Source organism: Calonectris borealis, chromosome 3 (assembly GCF_964195595.1).
Source record: "Calonectris borealis chromosome 3, bCalBor7.hap1.2, whole genome shotgun sequence".
NCBI lineage: Eukaryota > Metazoa > Chordata > Aves > Procellariiformes > Procellariidae > Calonectris > Calonectris borealis.
The window spans coordinates 69,195,749-69,216,566 of record NC_134314.1 but is presented as its reverse complement, the minus strand read 5'-3'; the positions used below and the strand labels follow the sequence as shown (position 1 = coordinate 69,216,566).

Sequence of the window (20,818 nt, the reverse complement as noted above, 5' to 3'; positions counted from 1 at the left end):
GACTGTGTTGGAATGGAGAAAGAGCGAAAACTGGAGCAAATTCATTTTTAAAAGGAAAAGGCAGTCTTGAGTGAAATATTTACAGTTAAGAAGGACAAAATAAGAATTGGATGTTGCCTCCTTTTCACTGCAGCTCATAATAAGCAACTCTGAAGTCATCCCATAAACTGCAGAGGAAACAATTGCCTTGAGTCATGTAGACAGGTTAAATACAGAAACTGCAGCTTACTATTGTAGGGTGTGACATACCAGAACTGTGTTTCCTGTTCAACTTGGATTAAGGCAGTTGGTTTCACAAGAGCTTTTAAAAAAATGGATGCAAGTTATTTTTGTCTTTTTCTATGCCAAATATTCTCCATCCTCTGCCTCCGTTGTGCAACCTGATAAAAGGGCATTCAGCACATATCGCTGTGAGCAAAACATTTCTTACATTTCTTCGAAAGTGTTCTTTACGGTTGTGGTGATTTATAGCTGTAATGGGGCAAAATAATGATCTTGGTCACGATGCATGAGCATTTATACCCATCTATCTGAGATCAAAATTTGATCCATGAGCTTTGAAAAATTTTTCTTTTTTCTTTAGTACTGTAGGTGGGTCTTGCTTTTTCATAAATGTGTTGCTGTAGAAAGTATGACCAGTAAGGAACACTTCAATTCTTGCTCTAAAATTGTTTCAGAGATTTCTTTAAAACATTCCAGATTGCATCCTAAGGAAATGAGGGACTTTTCCACAGGTATGATCGCCAGTTGCAGTTCTTATATTCCTAAATTACTTTCATCTACGTGTAAAGTTTAGAAAGACTAACATGAAGCAGCATTGCACATTAGACTACTTGTAAAGGTTTAAAAAAAAAAAAAAAGTTGTTTTCCAAGGTGGGGGGCCTGGTAAATAGTCTGCAGCTGATGTGGTTGTTGGTACAAAGTGAAGTGTAAGAGCCAGACCTGGAGCCTTGATTGCTTCACAGGAAAAGGTTTTCCATTTTTTTGGGTTGCTTTTTATTGGCCTTAGTGCTGGCTTCATTCATCATGCACTTTGCAGCTGCCAGCTGAATATAACGTGCTTTCTGCTACTGTACTGCACATGAAATCAAGGGAAAATTACCATAAATTTTCCAGCCAGTGTACTTCCATTAATTACTTTTTTTGATAGGAACTGTTTGGCTCCTGTTTCAAGAAATAAGACTGGAGTTTGGCCTGTCCCCTACTCCAGATATGCAGGGAGCTCCTGAGAGCAGGGAGCCTCCGTAGACTGGCTGCAGTGGTAGTACTGTCAGGGCCACTGACTTTAGGGAACTGATTTAGTGTTAATTCTCCCTTTCATCTTGAGGATGCACTGCCAGCATTTTAAAACTCAGCTTCCTGACTTATTTGAGCTTACACTTAAGCGATGACTGCTCATTTCATGGCTGTAGTATTTTTTTTTCCATGTTGCTGTTGATGTTCTGGACAGAAGAAACATAAATACCTTGAAAACTGTTCAGCTCCTTTCAAAGGTTGTAACCCCATAATATGCTTCCTGATGATGCTGCCAGGTGGATTTGACTGGACTATCTGATGTATTTTTGTTGTGATTGGTGTTAGTCTGGTACTTCAAGTGCTACTTGCATAAAAACAGTTTCACTGGAAACTTAAAAGGAACAGTATTTTTAATATAATTACAGAATTGGAAATGGTAGTGAGCTGCAGTGTTCAAAAGTTAAGGCTGCAGAGACTAATGGAATAGTCTCGGCTGTTTTAAGGGGAAGTACCTTCTAGCTTTAAGGAATGTCTGGGTGTTTCAATTTGATCTATTTCATTAAAGTTGTGATATTTTCACAGTTTGCTCAGCAAAACCAATTTAAAAAATCCTCTCTCTCTTGTGCCATGGCCTCATAAATCCACCTACCATAGGAAATTCCATGTTGTGTTGATAGCAGGATTTTTTGTTGGGTGTTTTTTTTTGTTTTAGTTGGTTTGTTTGGTTTTTTGTTGGTTTTTTTTTATTCTTTTTTTGGAGGGGTGGGTGTACTAAACCAGGAATGCAACTTCTTGCATTTTTTTGTGAGATTTACTGGATAATAAAAATGAATTGTTTAGGAACTAAAAGAATTTTTCAGTAAATTCTTGTCAGCTAAAAATGTTATTTTCCTTGCAATGAATGAACAATTATAAAATATCTTAGTATCTGCAATTTTTAGAAATGGAGAAAGTTGATTTTAATTTTGCTTTTTATAAAAATTACTTGCTCCAGTAACAGCATCCATCCTGATTGAAGCAATTGAAGCAATTTCTACCCTTAAATTTATGTACATTTAGGTAGGGTTGTGGCTGATACAGCTGTTTTCATATTAAGTATCTATTTTCAACAGGAAAGATTATGGCTTGTTGACATTTACATGCCAGAAGAGAAACCACACTCACTTTTTAAAGTTTAAATTTAGAAGTAAATGGACTGATTTTTTGCTTTAATATATCCATAATAATAATCAGACTTTCAGTGACTGGCAAATAAGCAGAAGCATTTTTCCTGTGGCTGGTAATGTTAGGTACTATTAGGTACTATTAGGTAATACTGTTTGCGTATGTAATGCTTTCGTTTTATTCCTTGGAATAGCATTTTCAATCTGACAAAATGCCTAAGTGAAAGCATGAGTGGAGGTACCGCAGTTATCATTTCCATTACAAACTTGTCCAATGTAGTTATCAATAAATTTAAAAACATTGGCAGCCTGAGTTGAGGGGAAACAGTGTGAGAAAAAAGGTTTGGGGTTGAAAGAAGAGATTCCCTGACATAAACTGATGTTGCTGGCAAAGAAAGGAAGACGGGAAAGCTTTGTTTCACTGTATATAGATGTATAGCTTAGTGGTGGGTAATTTCTTAGACCTTAATGGAGACATGATTAAAAGATGAATAGTGGAGTAGTGTTTTGGTAGCATTAATTTTGCTGTGTGAAGTTCTGAAAGGGTGAAAGGCTGATGGGAGCCCTACTTCTGCTCAGGACCTGGTGGCTACATCTGTACTGTGAATAAAAATGGGGCAGGGCACAGGCTTGAGCACTGTCAATAGGATATTGGGATTAGCTTGCTCCCTGTGCCAAGAGCGGCATGCACATCGGGCAAGGATCTTCCTCCCCCGGACAGTGCAGTGATAGCCTAGAGCTGATTCCCAGGAACGCTGTCCAAATACCACCTGGGATGAAGGTGATATCAGGGGATGGGGCTTGGGACTTTTTTCCAAGACACAGAGTCAGAGATTTGTGTTAAGCTGGGGCTGTGGTGTTGTAGGGTTTCTACATTCTGGCTGGTTTGTAGCATATCCTGAGAGATTTAAGCAAATCAGAGAGGTTAGAGTTGATCTGAAGACCACCTCAGCTCACAGAGCAGTCTAGGAGGACAAAAGCGGCAAAGCAGGCTAGTTTTATCGTAGCTTAAATCTATTTGTCTCTTTACTTCCTTTTTCTCCAATCCTCTGGCCTGTAAGTGTGAACTTCTTTGCCAGCCTGCCTCTGTTCAAAGGCATCATGAAAAGTGCGTGAAGGATGAAGGCTGCTCCATAATTTGGAGTACTGTAAAGACTTATTCTTTGTATATAGAAGCATAGACTGGTTTTGGTCAGAAGGGACCTTTAAAGGTCATATAGTCCAACCTCCTTGTCATGGGCAGGGACATCTTTCACTAGATGAGGTTGCTCAAAGCCCCATCCAACCTGACCTTGAACACTTCCAGGGATGGGGCATCCACAGCTTCTCTGGGCAACCTGTTCCAGTGTCTCACCACTCTCACTGTAAAAAATTTCTTCCTTGTATCCAATTTAAACCTACCCTCTTTCAGTTTAAAACCATTGCCCCATGTCCTGTCACTACAAGCCCTGGTAAAAAGTGTCTCTCTATCTTTCTTATAAGCCCCCTTTATGTATTGAAAGGTTGCAATAAGGTCTCCCCAGAGCCATCTCTTCTCCAGGCTAAGCAACCCCAACTCTCTTATGTGGGGTTACTGCACAGTGGCAGGAAAGAGTATTACAGCTTCAGAAAGCCATCAGTCTCCTGATGCTTCAGGGACAACGCAGTAGCTTCTTAGCTGTGATTACTATTTTTGAGCTCATTAGCTAGTGATTTGGGGGAGTGGAGATGCTGGACCTCTGCATGTGTAGATGTGTCTCCCATTTTGGGGGTGAGTGGTTGAGTGGAGAAGGTAGTAAAAAGAGTCTAGAGTCTCTGCTAAGGAGTAGCAAGTTTCTAGGTAAGGCAAAAGTGTAGTTTTGATTGGCTTTTCTGTCATGCTTTATTTCTACTTGTTGCCTTCTTAAACTGAAGAATTGCCTTGTTTAGATCCAGTGGTTTTCTGCAGGTTACAAGCTCTTCAAAGGACAGAACCACAGATAAAAAGCCCACTATTATTAAATTTTTGTTCTTTTTGCCTATTTTAATGTTGACTTTCTCGTTCGATCTCTTCTGAACCCTCTAGAAAAGTTTAGGGTCACTGAAGCCAAGGAAAGTGCTTGTATTCTTTGTCTCAGCGTCCCAGCCAGACAGCTCTCTGAGTCTGTCACTACTGGTTTTCTGTCCCTGAAACTGACTGATAGTAAGGTATATCAATAGTGTTTCTATACATTGCTTCCAACTTCTCATGCGTGAAGTTTACTTTAAGCTGATCAGTTTTGCATGGTTTCAGCAAAGTCATAGAAGGTATTAGCTATCCTGAGACAGCTAACTCCTCCTAACCACTTCCAGAGGCTGCAAGACAGTATTTAGTCAGGTATGAACTATCATGGTGATAACTGAAGTATCTCCTACACTTAATCCTTTATAATTGTGCACACTCATGTGCAAAGGAGGAATGAACTGTCAGGTTTTATATATTTCTAACCCTCCACTACAGTATCATCTAGAAAAATACAGAAGATGTACTTCTTAAAAACACTCAAGAAGGAGAACACAGCATACCCTTGTTAGAGAAAGAAATGTGATGAACAGAGCTTTTTAGTAAACACCACCTACACTGGCCTTTATGCAAAACTGGAGTCAGCAGAACAGAATGAATAAGATCTAATCTTCCACCTTGTCCTGCCATTCCAGTCCCGTGTGCCTACGCAAATATTCTGGCCCTGCTGCAAACCACCCCTAACTCAATTTTCCGTAGCCAGCCTGCGATCTGGAAGCAAGGACTCCCCTGCTGGTGTTTCAGAAAAAAACTAGTTGTTGCGTGAGAGTTGGTCTGCATTTTCGGACAGTGGGCCGCTGTAGAGGGTTGAAGAGTGGTCCTAAAAGTGTCCCCTTTTGCTGTCTGAAACCATACTGTCCCAGATTGTCACTGTGCCCTTAGCTAACTAGGTTGCTCTTGGCAGGTCAGCTGTTGTTTCTGCTATGCTAGAGCAATAAATCTTGGCTCACTTCCACCTTTTCTTACTAACTGGAGTGAATAGGATGACATTGTTTCCATTAAAGGCCAATTTAAGTGAATCAAACAGTTTCTTCCTAGCAAAACCAGTGTTTTCAGAACAATTGTTCTACTGCTTCTTAATTACTTTATCATTTCAGAGAGAATGAGCAGCGGTTGAAATCCTGCTGGGTACGAGAGATCTGATTACAGTGGTGTTCTCAAGCTTCAACATTTATCTTTTAGTTTTGGGGCCCTGAAATTCAGCTGCTTCATAATTTCACACTTTGCTTCACAACCATAAGAGCTCGAATTCTTTTTAGTGATAATTGAGGTTGTCATCTAATCATGTACACTCTTTTGTGACATAAAAAGCAAAATCTTGAGAACTGGTAATACTGAAACTTTCTGAATGGCTGAACACACCCAGCTTCATCTGAAGCCAGTAAGAAATCTGAATGCTTCATATCTTTACAATTCAGAAGTCAGTTGAAAAATCCATAGTGAGGAATACACTTTATCTCATAAACGACCAGTCTTTTACCTTTCCCTTCAATGAAATCCAATGAAAACTGTATGTTCTCTAGGGTGGTGAAATTTGATTTTTGAGTAGTGTCCTAACACCAAGCTCATTGCACTTCATTAAGTAAGTGGGAAAAACACATTCTAATGCAGCAAAGGATGGGAATGTGTAAGTATTGTGGAATATTACACAATTGCACTCGCTTACCTGCAGTCAAAAGGAATTCAGAAATGTAAACGAACATAGGTCAGGTGTTTGTCGTTTGTATTTGTTTTCTTCTGAAGCAAAGATACTGGCCTCTGCTGGAGCCCTGTCAGCATTGCATATGACAGGACAGATGCGAAATGGCATAGCCTGTGTCCACCTGTAACCTTTTTGTAACTGTCTATCACCTTCTAGGTAACGCTCGGCTGCACTTTCTGGTCCTGGTGACAGGCTGTACATCAGTGGGAAAAATCCTGGACGCTGAAGTTTACAAAATTACTGCAACAGATTTCTGTCCTCTCCAGGAAGAAACCAAGGAAGAGGAGCGTGTTACTGCCTTGAAGAAAATACTGAACTCTGGGATGTTCTATTTCTCCTGGCCTAATGCAGGCTCAAACTTTGACCTGACCGTGCGGGCTCAGAAGCAGGGTGATAACCACTATGAATCTGGTAACTCGTTCTTCTGGTTAGTACTGCATGTTATACCAAAGTCTTCTGTCATCCCCACCTGTATCTTATTGGTCAAACATTCTCAGAGGGAAATGAACATATGCATTTCAGGTGCACCCCCTTCATTTCATTGTCATGTCATTTTACAGGGCATGTGGCCTTAGTGAATTCATGATAAACCTGGGTCAAATAAGTAAATTCTGTTTAATTAAAATTAATCTGACAGTGAAATGCAATTCTAATAACTGGACGTTTTGTGTTTTTAAGAAGAAAACACAAGATGTATTGCTCACACTACAGAAACATGTCTCTACATGTCATGATTAGTTTCCCCTGCAGTTCTTTTTAATAATTTGTCTTAAAAGTTATCTAATAGAAACCTGCACTTGAACTGTTCATAAATTCCATCATCTGTGGTGAAGTATCTTCTATTTCTTAAAAGTGTATGTGTTTAAAGTCTGTCATTTAATGTTTCAATAATGTGCCCTAGTTTTTGTGTTGAAAACATCAATATTAATATGTTTGCAGCTCAGTGTAAATGTATGTTGCACAGAAGGAAACTCATGTGATACTCTGCTCTGTACTTCTTACTTTCTTGTGCTTATAAAGCAAATAAAAAGTATTTCTTGTTGTGGTAAGTATTGGTTGAGTGGAAAGGAAAACACACAGATGCTGGGTTTTTTCTTCCCTAGGTGGGTGTAATTCAGTTTTGTTTGCTTTGCAAGTTCTGGCAGAATGCTTGAATTCCTATACCCTCATTTTTTTCTTTTTAAACAAAAATATAGTCACACAGGAAGCATAGAGGTACTGGAAATAAATTAGGATTATATGATGTAGGTAGAAGATAACTGGCAGAGTTAAATGTGGGTGTGCTGCTAGAATGTGTGATAAGTCTTGTTACTCAAAGTAGGTGAATATTAAATAAGCAAAAAAGTTCATAATGGATGATAAATAAACATGAGAGAGCAGTTCATTCAGTCTGAATAATCTTTCTAGCTGTGATGTGATTTTGACTGGTAAGATCTAGTGTTTTAGTTTAACTCAGAAGAGAGGTAGATAAAACTTGCTTTCAACTGTGCTAATTACGCATCCCTCTCAAAAAGCTCTCCAAGCATGTCAAGTTAGACAGATGGCACAAATGAGCTGTATTCCAGTGATGAAACTCCTAAGGTGGCAGTATCCCTTAATAAAGAAACAACCTTTAAAGCAACTTTTTTTACCTGTTCTGTCTTTTGAAACTTTTCTTCTTGGAAGATAAGTATTTGAACTTATCTTCTTTGCTGCTTCTGGCTAATCTAGAAGTAGCCCTTGAAGAGGTTCCATTCTCCTACATGTTGTAGAGCAGGGATGAATGGTGACAACATCACATTTAGAGCAAAAAGATGTTCCAAAGAAAATTTATCTTGAGGCAATTATATGATATAGGAAATTTCAGACCAAACAATTCTTGAGAAGAGTAAACAATGGGATAAATAGTTACGTGATGAAAAGTGTCAGGCGACTTAGTTATAAGGAACACAAACTACCTGTTAAATGAACTGCAACAACAACAAAGTTCTACTGGAATTTGTCTGAGTGAGGACTTCCTCTGTGAGTAGAGCTAGAAGGAGGTGGAAGAGATACCAAAAATTGTTTTAGAGCTGCTTTTTGATACATACTTAGTTTAAAAATATAAGAATGACTTGCACCTTTTTCAGAGAAATGCTATACTCTAGAAGAACAATTCTTCAGGGGTTTTGCTAGATGTAATAATTCTTGTACAGATCTGCTGTTGAGCAATAAATATCATAAAAGGGATTTTGTTGGCCCTCATCTGTGACTAAAGGCACATTTTGAAAAATGAAATGAGGAAAACCATCATAATAGAAGAGACTAGCATCACTGTTAACCAGGCATGATAGGTTTCTTGGGTTGTTGATCTTAAAATAAATTGAAGGTTAAAACAGGCATTCCTCTTAATTTTAGTAGCACTTTTTGCAATATCTCCATTGACTTATGGGTCCAGTTTCTGCTTGGAAAAATTTTTGTGAAAATCCTGGTGGGTTTTAAAATGGCTCTTCATCCTGTAGTGTAGGCTAAGGTCCAGGCAATACTGTTCAAAATTAGCTTGACAGCACTGTAATTTATGAAAAAGATTACTAAATATAAATGTATTTCTGGAGCTGAAAGAGGTGACATTCGCATCTAAATTTATAAGACAGAGGTACAAGATACAAGGACAACACTTCGGTGGTAGCTGTGCTGTTAAAATTTGCCATGTTCTGTTCACTGTAGTCGTTCACAAGGATTTCTTCCTGATATTTCCTGGCTTTGGATAAAGTAAAGGTACAATAGAAAAAGGTTCACAAAACATTAATTGCTTAAATTAGTGATTGTTGTGGGGTGGCACCCATGCCTGTCTATCTTATTTTATTCAGTAATGTATTTGTATGTTGTTGAAACTTTCAGGAACCAGCTGTTGCATGTGCCCTTCAAACACTACCAGGTGAACTGCTCTGACTGGTTGCTGAAAGTGATCTGTGGTGTAGTGGACATTCGCACTGTTTATGCTTCCCACAAGAAGGCGAAAGCCTGCCTCATCTCTCGTATCAGCTGTGAGCGAGCTGGTGCCCGGTTTCATATTCGAGGGGTCAATGATGATGGACATGTGTCTAACTTCGTTGAGACAGAGCAGGTAAGCGGATGTATCCAATAGCTTTGAATAATTCAGTCCACTCAAGTTTAATTGGGGCAGAGTTTCCAACAAGAATTAAAGCAAGTGTTTTTTCCAAGAATATTTAAAATATTATTGCATGACAGATCTATTTGTTCTTGCCCATTAAGCATCTCTTTGCGATCTATTCTTTTTCTGTGTTTCTGACTTTTCCATGCACACAATTTTCACTAATACTGAAAAAATAATGATTTTTTTTGTCCTGAATGTGAAAGTCTGGCCATTTGATATCATAGTGAAATACAGACATGGGTTTTTAAACCATTCAGAGCGCTCTCTGTGTTAATTCATGCGAAATCAACATGTGTAACAATAAGTTTCTCAATTGCACAAAACTTGCTTAGAATTATCGGTCATGAGGCCCATGTATTAAACAAAAGAATGTTTTCAAATCTGTTCCAGAATAAGTGTCCCACTTTTATACATTCTGCATACATTTTAAAGTACATTTTTTCTAAAATTCATCATGTTTCCTGTGCTATAGAATTTGGAGAAGAATTAGTTTGAAAGATTTTCTAGAAAGTAATGGTCTCTACACCTCATTTCTCTTCCATTCATTTTAAGAATCTCTGTTGGTCCATACCGCCAGGTTTGCTGAGCTAGCCACTGAAAGTCCCTTGCACTACAATGGCATAACTATGTCTACACTGATGTAAAAGAATTTGGTTAGGGATGTGGGGGGTGATTTTCAGCAAAAACTAGAACTGAGATTTGCTTTTGGCTGTAAGGAAGTCACTTAGAATCATATAAAATCTTATGATCATAAATATTCATGTTTCAAGTTATTCCTGTCTGCCTTATTGGATTGAATCCATCACTTCTTTGTATAGTAAGTTTTTCAACTATAAAATGAGGGTGATTATTAACTTCCTGCCTCACAGGACTTTTGCAGACCAGTGGGGACAACATTTGTAGAAGGTAAGTTGTGTATGCTGTGCTGTGGTGAAGAAGAACTCTCAGTGCCCAAATATATCATTCTAGTTAAGAGGAAGCTGCCCAGCAAAGGAGCAGTGTTCGCTGGAAATCAAATCATCTTTGGCTAGTAAAGGAAACAGAGAAAACCCACCATCTTCTTAGAGTCAGGCAAATTCCAGAGCAACTCATTTTGGAAGAGACTTTGCTCTATATTCCCCTTTGCTTTGTGGGGGATTCTCTCCAGTGAGAGGTGGTATGACACGGTTTTTATACATACATGGTACAAACCTTATTTCCAGCTGACGCTGAGACAAAATATATGGGTGAAATGCATTCAGCAGGCTCCCTTGATTGACACAGCCAAACAAAATAACACAGAGTTGGTTTTATTACACACGGAGCTTACTACCTTGAAAGTGAATAAAAAGCATTGGACCCTGAAGAATCTGAAATCTTCTGTGCCAGCTGAAATGAGTGCTTTCTTATTCAAGTATAATCACCTTTTCCTTTTTGAATAGAAATAGTAATTACTAGCAGTCAGAACCATCATACAGAAATGGATGTCTCTATAAGCAGAATAGATAAATGGCTGGTAGTAGTTATGAACAAAGGACAAGGATTAACAAGGTTCTAAAATTTGATTGTTTTCAGTGTCTTCTTGGGCAGACCTACAAAACTGTGTATGTAGCGTAGATTGTTTTTATATGTGTACGTATGTGTCTATATATGTAGGTGCACATACAATGAAAGTAGATTGCTTAGGTGATGCTCATAAGGGGAGGCTGGTGAGACATCTCTATATGACTCAGTGAGTGTAGCATAGAGATGCTTAAGCTAGCAGTGTCATTACTTGTTCCAGAAGAGTTATAGCTGTGTCACTGTAGGACTGTGCCTGACTGCTGAGGGTGGCATCCCCCCTCAAAAGTGCCCATACTTTAGCACTAGTATTTCGTCATGGCATTGCATGAGTGTAGTGGCTCACACTCAGCGCTGTCCTTTCTGTTATCCCACTGCATGAGGTAGGCATGCCTTCAGGCACCTGTTTGTCCAAAATCCAGCAATATTTGGGCACTTTCAAAATTTCCTCGAAGATGTTGCCTTGTACAGCTTTAACCTCTTCACCTGGTTCTACCTAAGGGCAGGTGTAGACTTCACAGTGCTGCATTGCTCAGCAGAAGGCCTGGAGGAGTTGCAGACTAGTATTCCCCAGTCGGCTGGTGAGGTTTGATCCCCAAGACATGCTCAAAGCATGCACAGTGTTACACATGTGACTTTCTGCCTGGTGGTCAGAGTTTTCATCAGGGATGTGGGTGGCTTTTTGCTCATCTCCTTCCTTTTCCTGGTTTGCCTGCATTTTCAGTAGGCTGGCCTGGCAGCTTTCCACTTAGTGTTCAGGCTTCCACAAATTCTGCCAAACTCTTCCCCTGCAGTGCTTGAGTCTCTAATGTCAGTCTCTGAATTCTCTGCTAATAATTCTCTTTTGTGCCTCTGCTCCAAAACAACTGCAAGTCAAGTCCTGCAGCGTCTGCATCTTTCTAGAAAGTCTGTCAGTGCATTGGGAGATGCAGATAGGTCTGCTCACCGAAAAGTGGAATTTTCCCCTGGAACTTGGGAACAGAAGAAGGGACATATGCCATTTTAAGTAATAACTTGGTACAGTCTGCTATTTTAGTTGAGTGCCTTCTCATGAGCATTAGTGCAAAGTACGTTACTCGGGATTTGAAGAATGTTCTGTTGCTGAAATGCAGAGGAAAGAAAATGTTAGAAAGGGATGTCAGCGTTCTTTCAGATCAGTCTCATGCTTTCAGATCAGTGCGGCACTGCACTTAGCAGTTGTCTAATCATGGGAAATACTTCTGCTGTCCTGCTCACTAGTTGGGTCAGAAGTAACTAATTCTATTTAATTATATTCCTGGAGTACATTATGTTGCAAATGATTAGCATGAAAAATAAGATGGCCTTTGCATCCCAGCAGAAAACCTGGGGATTGGCTCCTGGTAAGTGGCAAAACAGTACTTGGTTGCTAATGCTTCCCTTAGCTGGGTCTGGGTCAGACCCTTCACAGGAACTGCTGTGCTTTGTTCCTGTTCAGCCAGGGGCAGCTGAGAAGTGGGAGGACTGAAGGATTTTGAGTGTTATGCAATTGAGTAAGCAAAAGCACAAGAGTGAAACAGTTATAGGGTGAAAGGCTCAAGTAGGTTGAAAATTATAACAAGGGTTTGCAGTTTTAAAGGATTGTGTGGTTTTGTTTGGTTTTTGTTTTTAAAGGAGAAAAGAAGGTTGCTGTTGCTCATGGTGATAAACACTAGTTTTACCAAGCTGCGTGTCCTAAGAAAGCGAAGTTGGGCTAACCACTGGGATGCCCGAGATCCAGTTCAAGCTGGCATCCACTTAGCATTAGGAAGGAAGAGTCCTAGAATAAACTCTCTCCTACTTTCATAGTAGACTACTGACTAATCGCCTATGAGGTAATATCTTGGCTGAATAACATTTTGTTGCCATTTGCTGCAGCCTGTACAGTATAATGGCATGCTGGCTGTGTGCTTTCATGGATAAATAGCACCTGAGGATTCTGAAAAGCCAGGACTTTTCCCCCCTTTATAGGAATTACTTCTAAAATTTTTCTGTTTTTAGAAGAGGGAGAAACAATTAGTCTTATCTCCAGGCAGCTCTTTTATGCATAGATGGTATGCTTTTGTCTCCCACTGAGTTAGCCTTGTGGCATTTTAGCTCTGCAATGAGTCATTTTTTGTGGGCTCACTGAACTGCTGTGACTCACAGTGTTTGAGAAGAAGGGGGAAAAAGTTAAATATCTCACTTCACTTTTGCTTTTCAGAAAAAAAACCCAACCTACTAGTAGATCTTCCAGATATTTGATCATTTGGCTTGCATATTTAGAAAGAAAAAAGAAGAAAGAAAAAATGGTAGGAAACACTTAAGGAAAAACAAAACATGACAGGAGGAGAAAATAGGGCTTTTTTGAAATCTCTTTAATGTGTACTTCCAGATTTGTTGCCAGTATTTTGTAACAGGATGGCAGCCCTTTCTACTTGCAGTGTTGCAGTTAATCCTCAAGTAGTTTTAAAATCACACTCTGTTTCCCAGTGATAGCTTTAATGTTTCCCTCACCCTTTCTTCCTCCCCTACTTCCTCCCCTAAAGTTGAGACTGTATCGCATTCTTTTCTGCTGATAGCATTGAGAAACAAGCATGCTTTTTTCATTTAGTTTGTGTGCCTGTTACTGTTTACATTTCAGCTCCTCCCCCAGTTATCCTCCAAAGAGTTGTGCTAAACTCTTAATATCTTAGTATGTGACTTACAGGGAACAACTCTAATTTACCAAAGATAAATTAATGGTTTCAGTTGTTTTCCCCTTCATGGAACTGTTCAATAAAGAAAATGGAAACCTTGACAAGGCATTAAAAGTAAATGCCATGAATTTGGATTAACCTTCCCTTTCTTCCAGTTTAAGAAAAAAATGTCAGGCGTGGATTGAGAAAAATGATCCCTATTTCACAACAACTCCTAGACCATGTTGGATAGCTCTCCAGGAGAGGAACGGATGCAATCATGTGGTTAATTTATTTTCTGGATCAAGTTTTAATATGGTCCCAGGCAGGGCAAAGAGGATTATTTTGGCAAGTATATCCTTGGATCTCGTGGCATGAGTTAAAGGGACTCACAGAGAGGTATGTTTAGGCCATCTGTTATCCATGCTCTTTGCGGGTTGTGTGGCAGAGCTGGGGATCCCAGAACAGGCCATGTGAGTATCCATTTCATCATGGATTGTGTCTCTGTGCCCCTTGAGTCTGTAGTGAATTTTGCCATTTGAAGTTGTGACTGGATAATTATTTTCTTCTAATGAAGCTGAGTGATGGACATTAGTGAATAAATTATTCCAAGTGATGAATGGGAGCAGCACTGGGATTAGAACACCAGCTGATTGACGTAGATATTTGCTTCTTGCTCAGAACTGGTACCAGTTTGCTTCTTGCTCAGAAGCTTGCTAGCAGTACTTGTGCATGAAACTTGTGTTACCAGGAAAGGTCTTTGGATCACAGGGGCAAGGTCTGACCCTATGCAACAGAATAGAAAGATTGAGAAATGTCCTCTTGAACTGTCAGCACTATCACCCTTGATCCTGGAGTTGGGGAAAGAGACCACAAAAAGAGTCTAAGACAGCAGAAGTCGAAAGAAGAATACGGCAAATCCTAATATCAGAGGTCAGAGGACAGGCAATCTATTATCAAGGCGAAGAGATCCTCCACGTGGGTTAAGTATCCAGATGCTATTATGTTGTCTGATGGGGAAACTGCAGGAAATGTGTCTGAAAATCCATCCAGCTAACTGGATTGGATTGTTCTATGGGCCAGACCCTTTGAGATTAATGAAGTAGTCCTTGAGTGTTTTGAGGATTTGATAGGAATGAACATTCTCCCTGGGGCAAGTAGGCAACAACTTGCTGACATTTTGGATCTAAGACAAAAGATAAGACTTCACAATAGTTTTATGAAGCCCAAAGACAAAGATTTAGCAGTATGTATCAAAGTGTTGTCCAAAATGTAACTGATTGTTGTTGAAGTGTTAGAGGAAAACTCGTGTGATCTTCTGGGATGTATTTCTCATCCATGAGTTAAGGAAAACAGAAGACAGGAAAATTCTGGAAATAAAATGCTTTTTAAGAAGGAATAGTTTCTTTTCTTAAAGAACTGTTCAGCTTATGTCTAGTGCCTTAGAATAAGAGAAATGGATCTGCTAGAGGACAGGGTAATAAAGTCAAAATTAGAACGACAAGAAAGTGGGGCAGATATGTGCTTGTAGAAAACATGACATTGTGAACAAAAATGATCAAGGCTTGGAAGAATATGAGAAAAGAAATTCTGTACTTAATCATGCATAAATGCTGGAACTGCATAAGCAATGAAGTTGGAATCTTTTATTTATAAGTGTAATTTTAACTTGGATGTATTATCAGTGCTTATTTAAGATTTTAACAAATGTGGTTTCTTATAGTGTATATGGGTGTTAAGATTATGTCCATTCCTGAACTGGAAAGTCTTCTTAGTCTCAGTCTTTCAACCTGCTTGCTTAATACGTCTGCTGGTAGGAAGGCTGTTGCCACTATTATTGTAAAGTCAAGTGGCATACATAGTAGAAGGCAATGTAAAGATCAGAGGTCATGTTCCTTGGGGTGGTGAATGAAGGGTAGGGGGTATTGCTGAAATTCAGGGAAGATTTGCACAGCTGTAATGCTTAATGCTTACAGTCTGTTTAGGAAGGAATGACTGGCAGAAAAGGGTGTTACTCTCCCACTCATTAAAAAATACTAGGTCTTTTTCCAACTCACTGGCAGCTTTGAAGAAAATAATTTTGGATTCATCTGGGTCATGAAAATGAGGTGAGAGGATTGTGAAAGACCGCAGAATTGCTCCAGAGAACAGAATGATGAGCGTTGTAAGTGAAAAGAAAAAAAATAGGTGCTAATGTGGAGAACTTTCTTGTGAATGACTGTGTTGGAGAGGCCATGCTCCCAGTTCAGAAACATCTGAATTTCTAAAAGGTACATGGCAACGTGCATAAAAATGTCAGTTTCTTTAGAATGCCCTATCATCATAGGGGAGTTCTGTGTTAGACCTCATCCTGACAGAGGTCATCCCCTGCCCATCACATCAGGATGTGGGCATCCTGTTTAGATCACAGGAATGATCCACAAATAGTTTGAATTTTTGTTGTTGTTCAGTTCTCCAAATGGACAGTTAAATAGAGCAGAAAACAGTTAGAAGAGGTAATGGGTGAAAACCAGTGAACAGAAAATGTGAGTGAGAATAGTAACAAATATCTGTTAACTCTTACAATGTTGAATCACTAGTAAGTGGAAATGTGAGCATCCGTTAATGCAGAAAGGCAGAAATGTTTGTTTTTCTCTTGTGTATTTGGCATAAAGAAGGCAGGTTATATATTCATGGTTTGTAACTGTGCTGAAGTACTTTCCATTTAAACTGTAGCACAGGAAGATGTTAAACTGCAGGTGTTAAAATTAGAATTATTATCTTTTAATCAGTGGGCCTAGGGAATTTGCAGCTGGGACTTTTAAAAGAGCTGGCCAAAGAGATACTTGAGCTGTCGATTTTTCAGTTAGTTAGGAAACAGGGTGTTCCAGAAGATTGTAAAGAAAACCGATCCTCTATAGCAAGCTGTTTCAGTGGCCAAATTGTAGTTCATATGAAACTTCGTCTGTTATCGTCATCATTAGATGTTTCATTTCAACTCATTACAAGGTGATGATTCGTGTCAAATTTTGAAGTGAGCCAGTCCTGACTCTTTTTTTCCATAGATTCAGGACCTGATTGTCATTTAGTGTGAGTCAGGATAAAGCTGGGGCTGTCAGTGGAGCTACACAAATTTGCTTTACCTTAGAATTGGCTCCTCTGGGTCCATGACTGTAAGTGAAAAGATGATTCAGTGTTTAGAAGTCACTGACTCATCTCGGTACAACCTGTCTCAGTGAGGATGTGATAAAGAGGAAGAAGGTGGGCCTGCTCACTCCTGTAGTCCAACTGCAGGATGAACTCTTCTGAGCACAGAAGCGCGAAGAGAGGTGCACCAGTGTGTTGCCATGGTAATTAGCTCCTGCACTCAGATACCGGCAACATTTAGAAAACTTTACTGGGAGAGCATCTTTTAGAGCCATGTTACTCAAGCTGTGAGGCAGGCCTCAGCAAGGAAGCTTCTCTGAGCAACCCTCTCTCTTGCAGGGGGTTGTGCTAGGATGAAGTGCAACAGAGAATGGTTCTTAATTCATTGGTGTGAGGCTAAAAACATCAAAACATACAGTTTTGCACTACATCTGGGCTAGCCATCATTCTAACACTGACATTGTGTCCTTGACGAAGCCACTTATGACTTTCATCTTAGTGAAATGGGAATAGTTGTAAGTAAGTGCTCTGCGAAAATATTGTAAAGATTAGCTAGATAAAAATGGTGACAGAATATTTAAATACATACCTCTCTGGTGTATCTATACTTCTTTTCACGTGTAGCTCTGAAAATTATACATTGGTAGTGATTATAAAGATGAGAGGTCAAGGTAAATGAAGGCACTTCCCCTGAGCCAGCCAGCCAGCACATCTAGTGGCAAATCCAAAAGCACAAACCACATTAAAGCTGTAGAGTAACCCATTTTCATGTTCTTTTCTATTTTGAGTGCTACTAGCCAGCTGGCAGCAGTTGTGCTAAATGATATGATGTGGTTAGAGAATCAGCTACCTGGATGACCTGGATACCATTCCTCCACAGGGCTGCAGAAGACTCGTTGTCATGCATGAGATAACGGAGATGTGTATCATGTGTATCATGTATCCCCCATGGAAAACAGCCAGGATTCCACTGCTAAGTATAGGCCAGGGGAGTGAGCCGGGCTTTGCACAGTTGCTCTGTGGTCATGCTGAATCTGAAGACGGTACCTTTTGTGCTAAGTTAACATGTAATGTAATGCTTTACTTGGGGGCTGGTGGAGGGGGAAGGCAAAGGGAGAAATCAGTCTTTGTACTTCGCATAGATTTGACTCAAAATCAGCTTGTTAGCAGTGATCATAAGAACAAATATTAAGGGAGGGTTTGAGGTCTGATAACGGAAGGAAATGGGGAGTTTGGAGCCCCTCTCTATAAGCCTCCTGGAAAAGCAGTAGATTGTATGCTGTTCACTGTATCTCAGAATGGGAGCGGCAAAGCGGCTGGTTTCACTGAGATTTATTTGGACACTGACAAAGCACAGCATGCAGTGAAATAAGAAATAGTAAATAAAGCAAGAGATAAGCTTATCCCACACCTGACGTTACCCATCATCGGTCACAAGGAGCAATGACATTTTGCACGGTTGAATTTTGTGAGAGAGACAGAGGGAGAGTATATGGCTGGTCTTCCTGAGTGTCTCCCCCAGAAGATCAAATCAATTTTCATTGTAGATGAAAGATTCCTTCCTTCCTTGCCAGTGGTGGTGTTTTAAATTTTCTCTTGTTTCTGGTGAGTAGTGAATTGAATCTGCTGTGATGACATGAAAGCAAATACATTATGCTTTGTTCCACTGCCTGTGAGACTATGGAAAAGTGGCTGAGCAGTAAGTGGATACAGTGAGATACATGGTTTACTTTTTTTACCCTTTGAGTTCAGTGTCTTAAACTGTCACCTGATGAAGGGGTCACAGACTGATAGATCTAAGTGCAGAACTCCTTCCCTTTATTTTATTTTTGCAGACAATTTACTTGGATGATGACGTCTCTTCCTTTGTGCAGATCAGAGGTTCTGTTCCACTGTTTTGGGAGCAACTGGGGCTTCAGGTAAACAAATAATCAAAAAGCCTACCTTACTTATGTCTCTTGCTACTTATAATTTAGAAGTTACATAAAATTTAATTGTTTTTTTAAATGAGCTGCAAAGCTCATTCTGTGAAAATGCTGAGCTCTTTCATTCTACGTTTACCTTGTAGGAAATTTTGCGTGTTTAGACAAACAGAACTAAACCAGGCAAGTGGCTACAGTTAACTGAAGTTTAACATTTTCATGTGTTCGTGTGCCTCTACAGGGAACTATTTGTAAGGGACTGTGTCCTAATGTCCTAAGCTGAAGCTTACAGCAATATCTTTATAACATGTTCGATATGATTTGGAATAACCTTTCCTTCTGAAATGCCTGGTTGGCTTGATGATATTGACCTCCACAATAAAATTGGAGTATCTAGGGATACCAGGAGCTCTATAGGAACACGTTACCTTGAAACAAAGTATAATGTCTGGATGGTGTGTCTGCTAAATTTCAGTCAAAAGGGTGATAGCGATCTAACCTGATCTTCTGCAAGGCAGAGATGTAGGGTTTCATCAGGAGATTATTGCATCAAGTCTAGTGGGTTACATATGGTCTGTGACTTACAGTTTATATACAGTTACAAGCTCAAATAAGAATCATCCTAGCACTCTGCGTTCTCTGAACAGAGGGATAAGCAACTGGGATGAGTATGCACATATATGCATATATGTTAGTAGAAAGAATATGTAATATAACAGTTTTTTTAGATTCTTTAAAGATTTTTTGATACTTTTTAATCATTAAATCTAGCACCTAGGTACCATTCAGAACTACTGGATTTAGCGCAAAAGGAAGATGACTAAAGAATCTGTGTTGTTGTCTGTTAGCACCATCCAGTACAGTACTTGCTTCTTTTTATAAAGCAGGTCTGCCCGTATGGTGGAGCTGTATCCAGCACTGTTGTTCTGTATGTTATGAAGCCACAGAACTTTTCTCCAAGTATTTTTGGGTAGTGGGTAGCACCTCTAGTTAAACAGAATTTTCAACTTTTTAGTAGGGACAGTCTGCTGCTTTGCCTAATCTGGATTAGGTTATGCAGCTTTCATTTATGTTAGCGAATACTCATAACTTATTCCTTGGATGTGAGTGTGCTGGCACTGGTGTTAGAAAGAATTGCAGAAACCAACCTCATGAAAAACAAAGGAAGATGGTGAAGTACAGGAAACAATGCTTGATCCTATAAATAATTAGCAGTGTAGTTTTTGGAGAGGAAAGAAGCCCTCTGCATACTGTAATAACAGTAGCTAGCATTCAAAAGGAGCTTGAAGCTACTGTTGTTGACATCAATATTAAAAGTCCTGTTAGATTGATGGCACAGGATTTCATCCTTCATATTTTCAAAGGACTGTTCTGATGCTTTTTATTTTCTGTAAATAATGAAAGATGAAAGACAATCCATGGAACTGGCATAACTGCAGCCTTTTCTGCAGAGGGAAGGGCAGGAGCAATGCTGGACACACAGCATGCTCATGTGAGGCAGTGTGGGATATTTGCTAGAGGAAGCTGGCGAAGGGATGTAATTTGTTTGGCCATAAAAAGATGTGTAGGTATCCCTTTGCTTAATGATAATCGTGTTTTCACTTATAATTTTAAATGTTGTTGTCTAATAAAAGCTGTGGCTTTTGTATTAAGGATATTATGTGTGTGGGTGTGCGGAGTCTGTTAGAGGTGTCTGATGCTGTTAGAGAGATGTTTTTCTCTGAAGGAAAAAGGGAGACATCTAGTGATTTAACTTCTTAAATTTCTAGAGTCTTATTTCTCTCTTTCTTCTCTTTCCAATATTTTATTTTAGGTGGGTTCTCATCATGTAAGGCTTAACAGAGGTCTGGAAGCTAATGCTCCTGCCTTTGACAGGTAAGCTTCATTCCACTTTGTCAATAACACAGCAGCCTGGCGTTTAACCAAGATTCCACAACTTTATGCCTTCCTAGTAAATCCTGAGAGATGTGAAACATCTCTCAGATGATGTTGCCAATCCCCCAGGTGTTGCGGGATTATTAAGTGGGTTTACTTTATTTATTCACTTATTTTTGTGCATTTTCCTTTCTGTTTTCAATGGTAATTGACTTAATTTGGTCTCCTGGCTTGTTTCTGTAAAAGCTAAGAAATACCGAGTGGTATGCAAAAGGAAGGTCTGTGTTACCCTTTGTGAGCCAACAAATGTGAATTTACACTTAAGGTACACAGAACGTGTTCTTTACCGTTATGACCCAGATAATGAAAAAGTAAACACTGCTTCCAGTCCAATCTGGATTTGTTTTTTCTCCTCATTGTTTTACTGCTATACAGAAATAACACT

At 39.4% G+C, this 20,818-nt stretch overlaps 1 protein-coding gene across 1 annotated transcript in view; it reads left to right on the top strand.

Moving 5' to 3' along the window:
• Positions 1-20,818, top strand: part of SYNJ2 (synaptojanin 2) — a 67,960-nt gene that overhangs the window by 13,402 nt on the left and 33,740 nt on the right. Inside the window, exons 3-6 of the mRNA XM_075146071.1 lie at positions 6,278-6,548; positions 8,981-9,206; positions 18,412-18,495; positions 20,312-20,373. Of these exons, the coding sequence (XP_075002172.1) occupies positions 6,278-6,548; positions 8,981-9,206; positions 18,412-18,495; positions 20,312-20,373 (643 nt within the window). The remainder of the gene's footprint in view (positions 1-6,277; positions 6,549-8,980; positions 9,207-18,411; positions 18,496-20,311; positions 20,374-20,818) is intronic.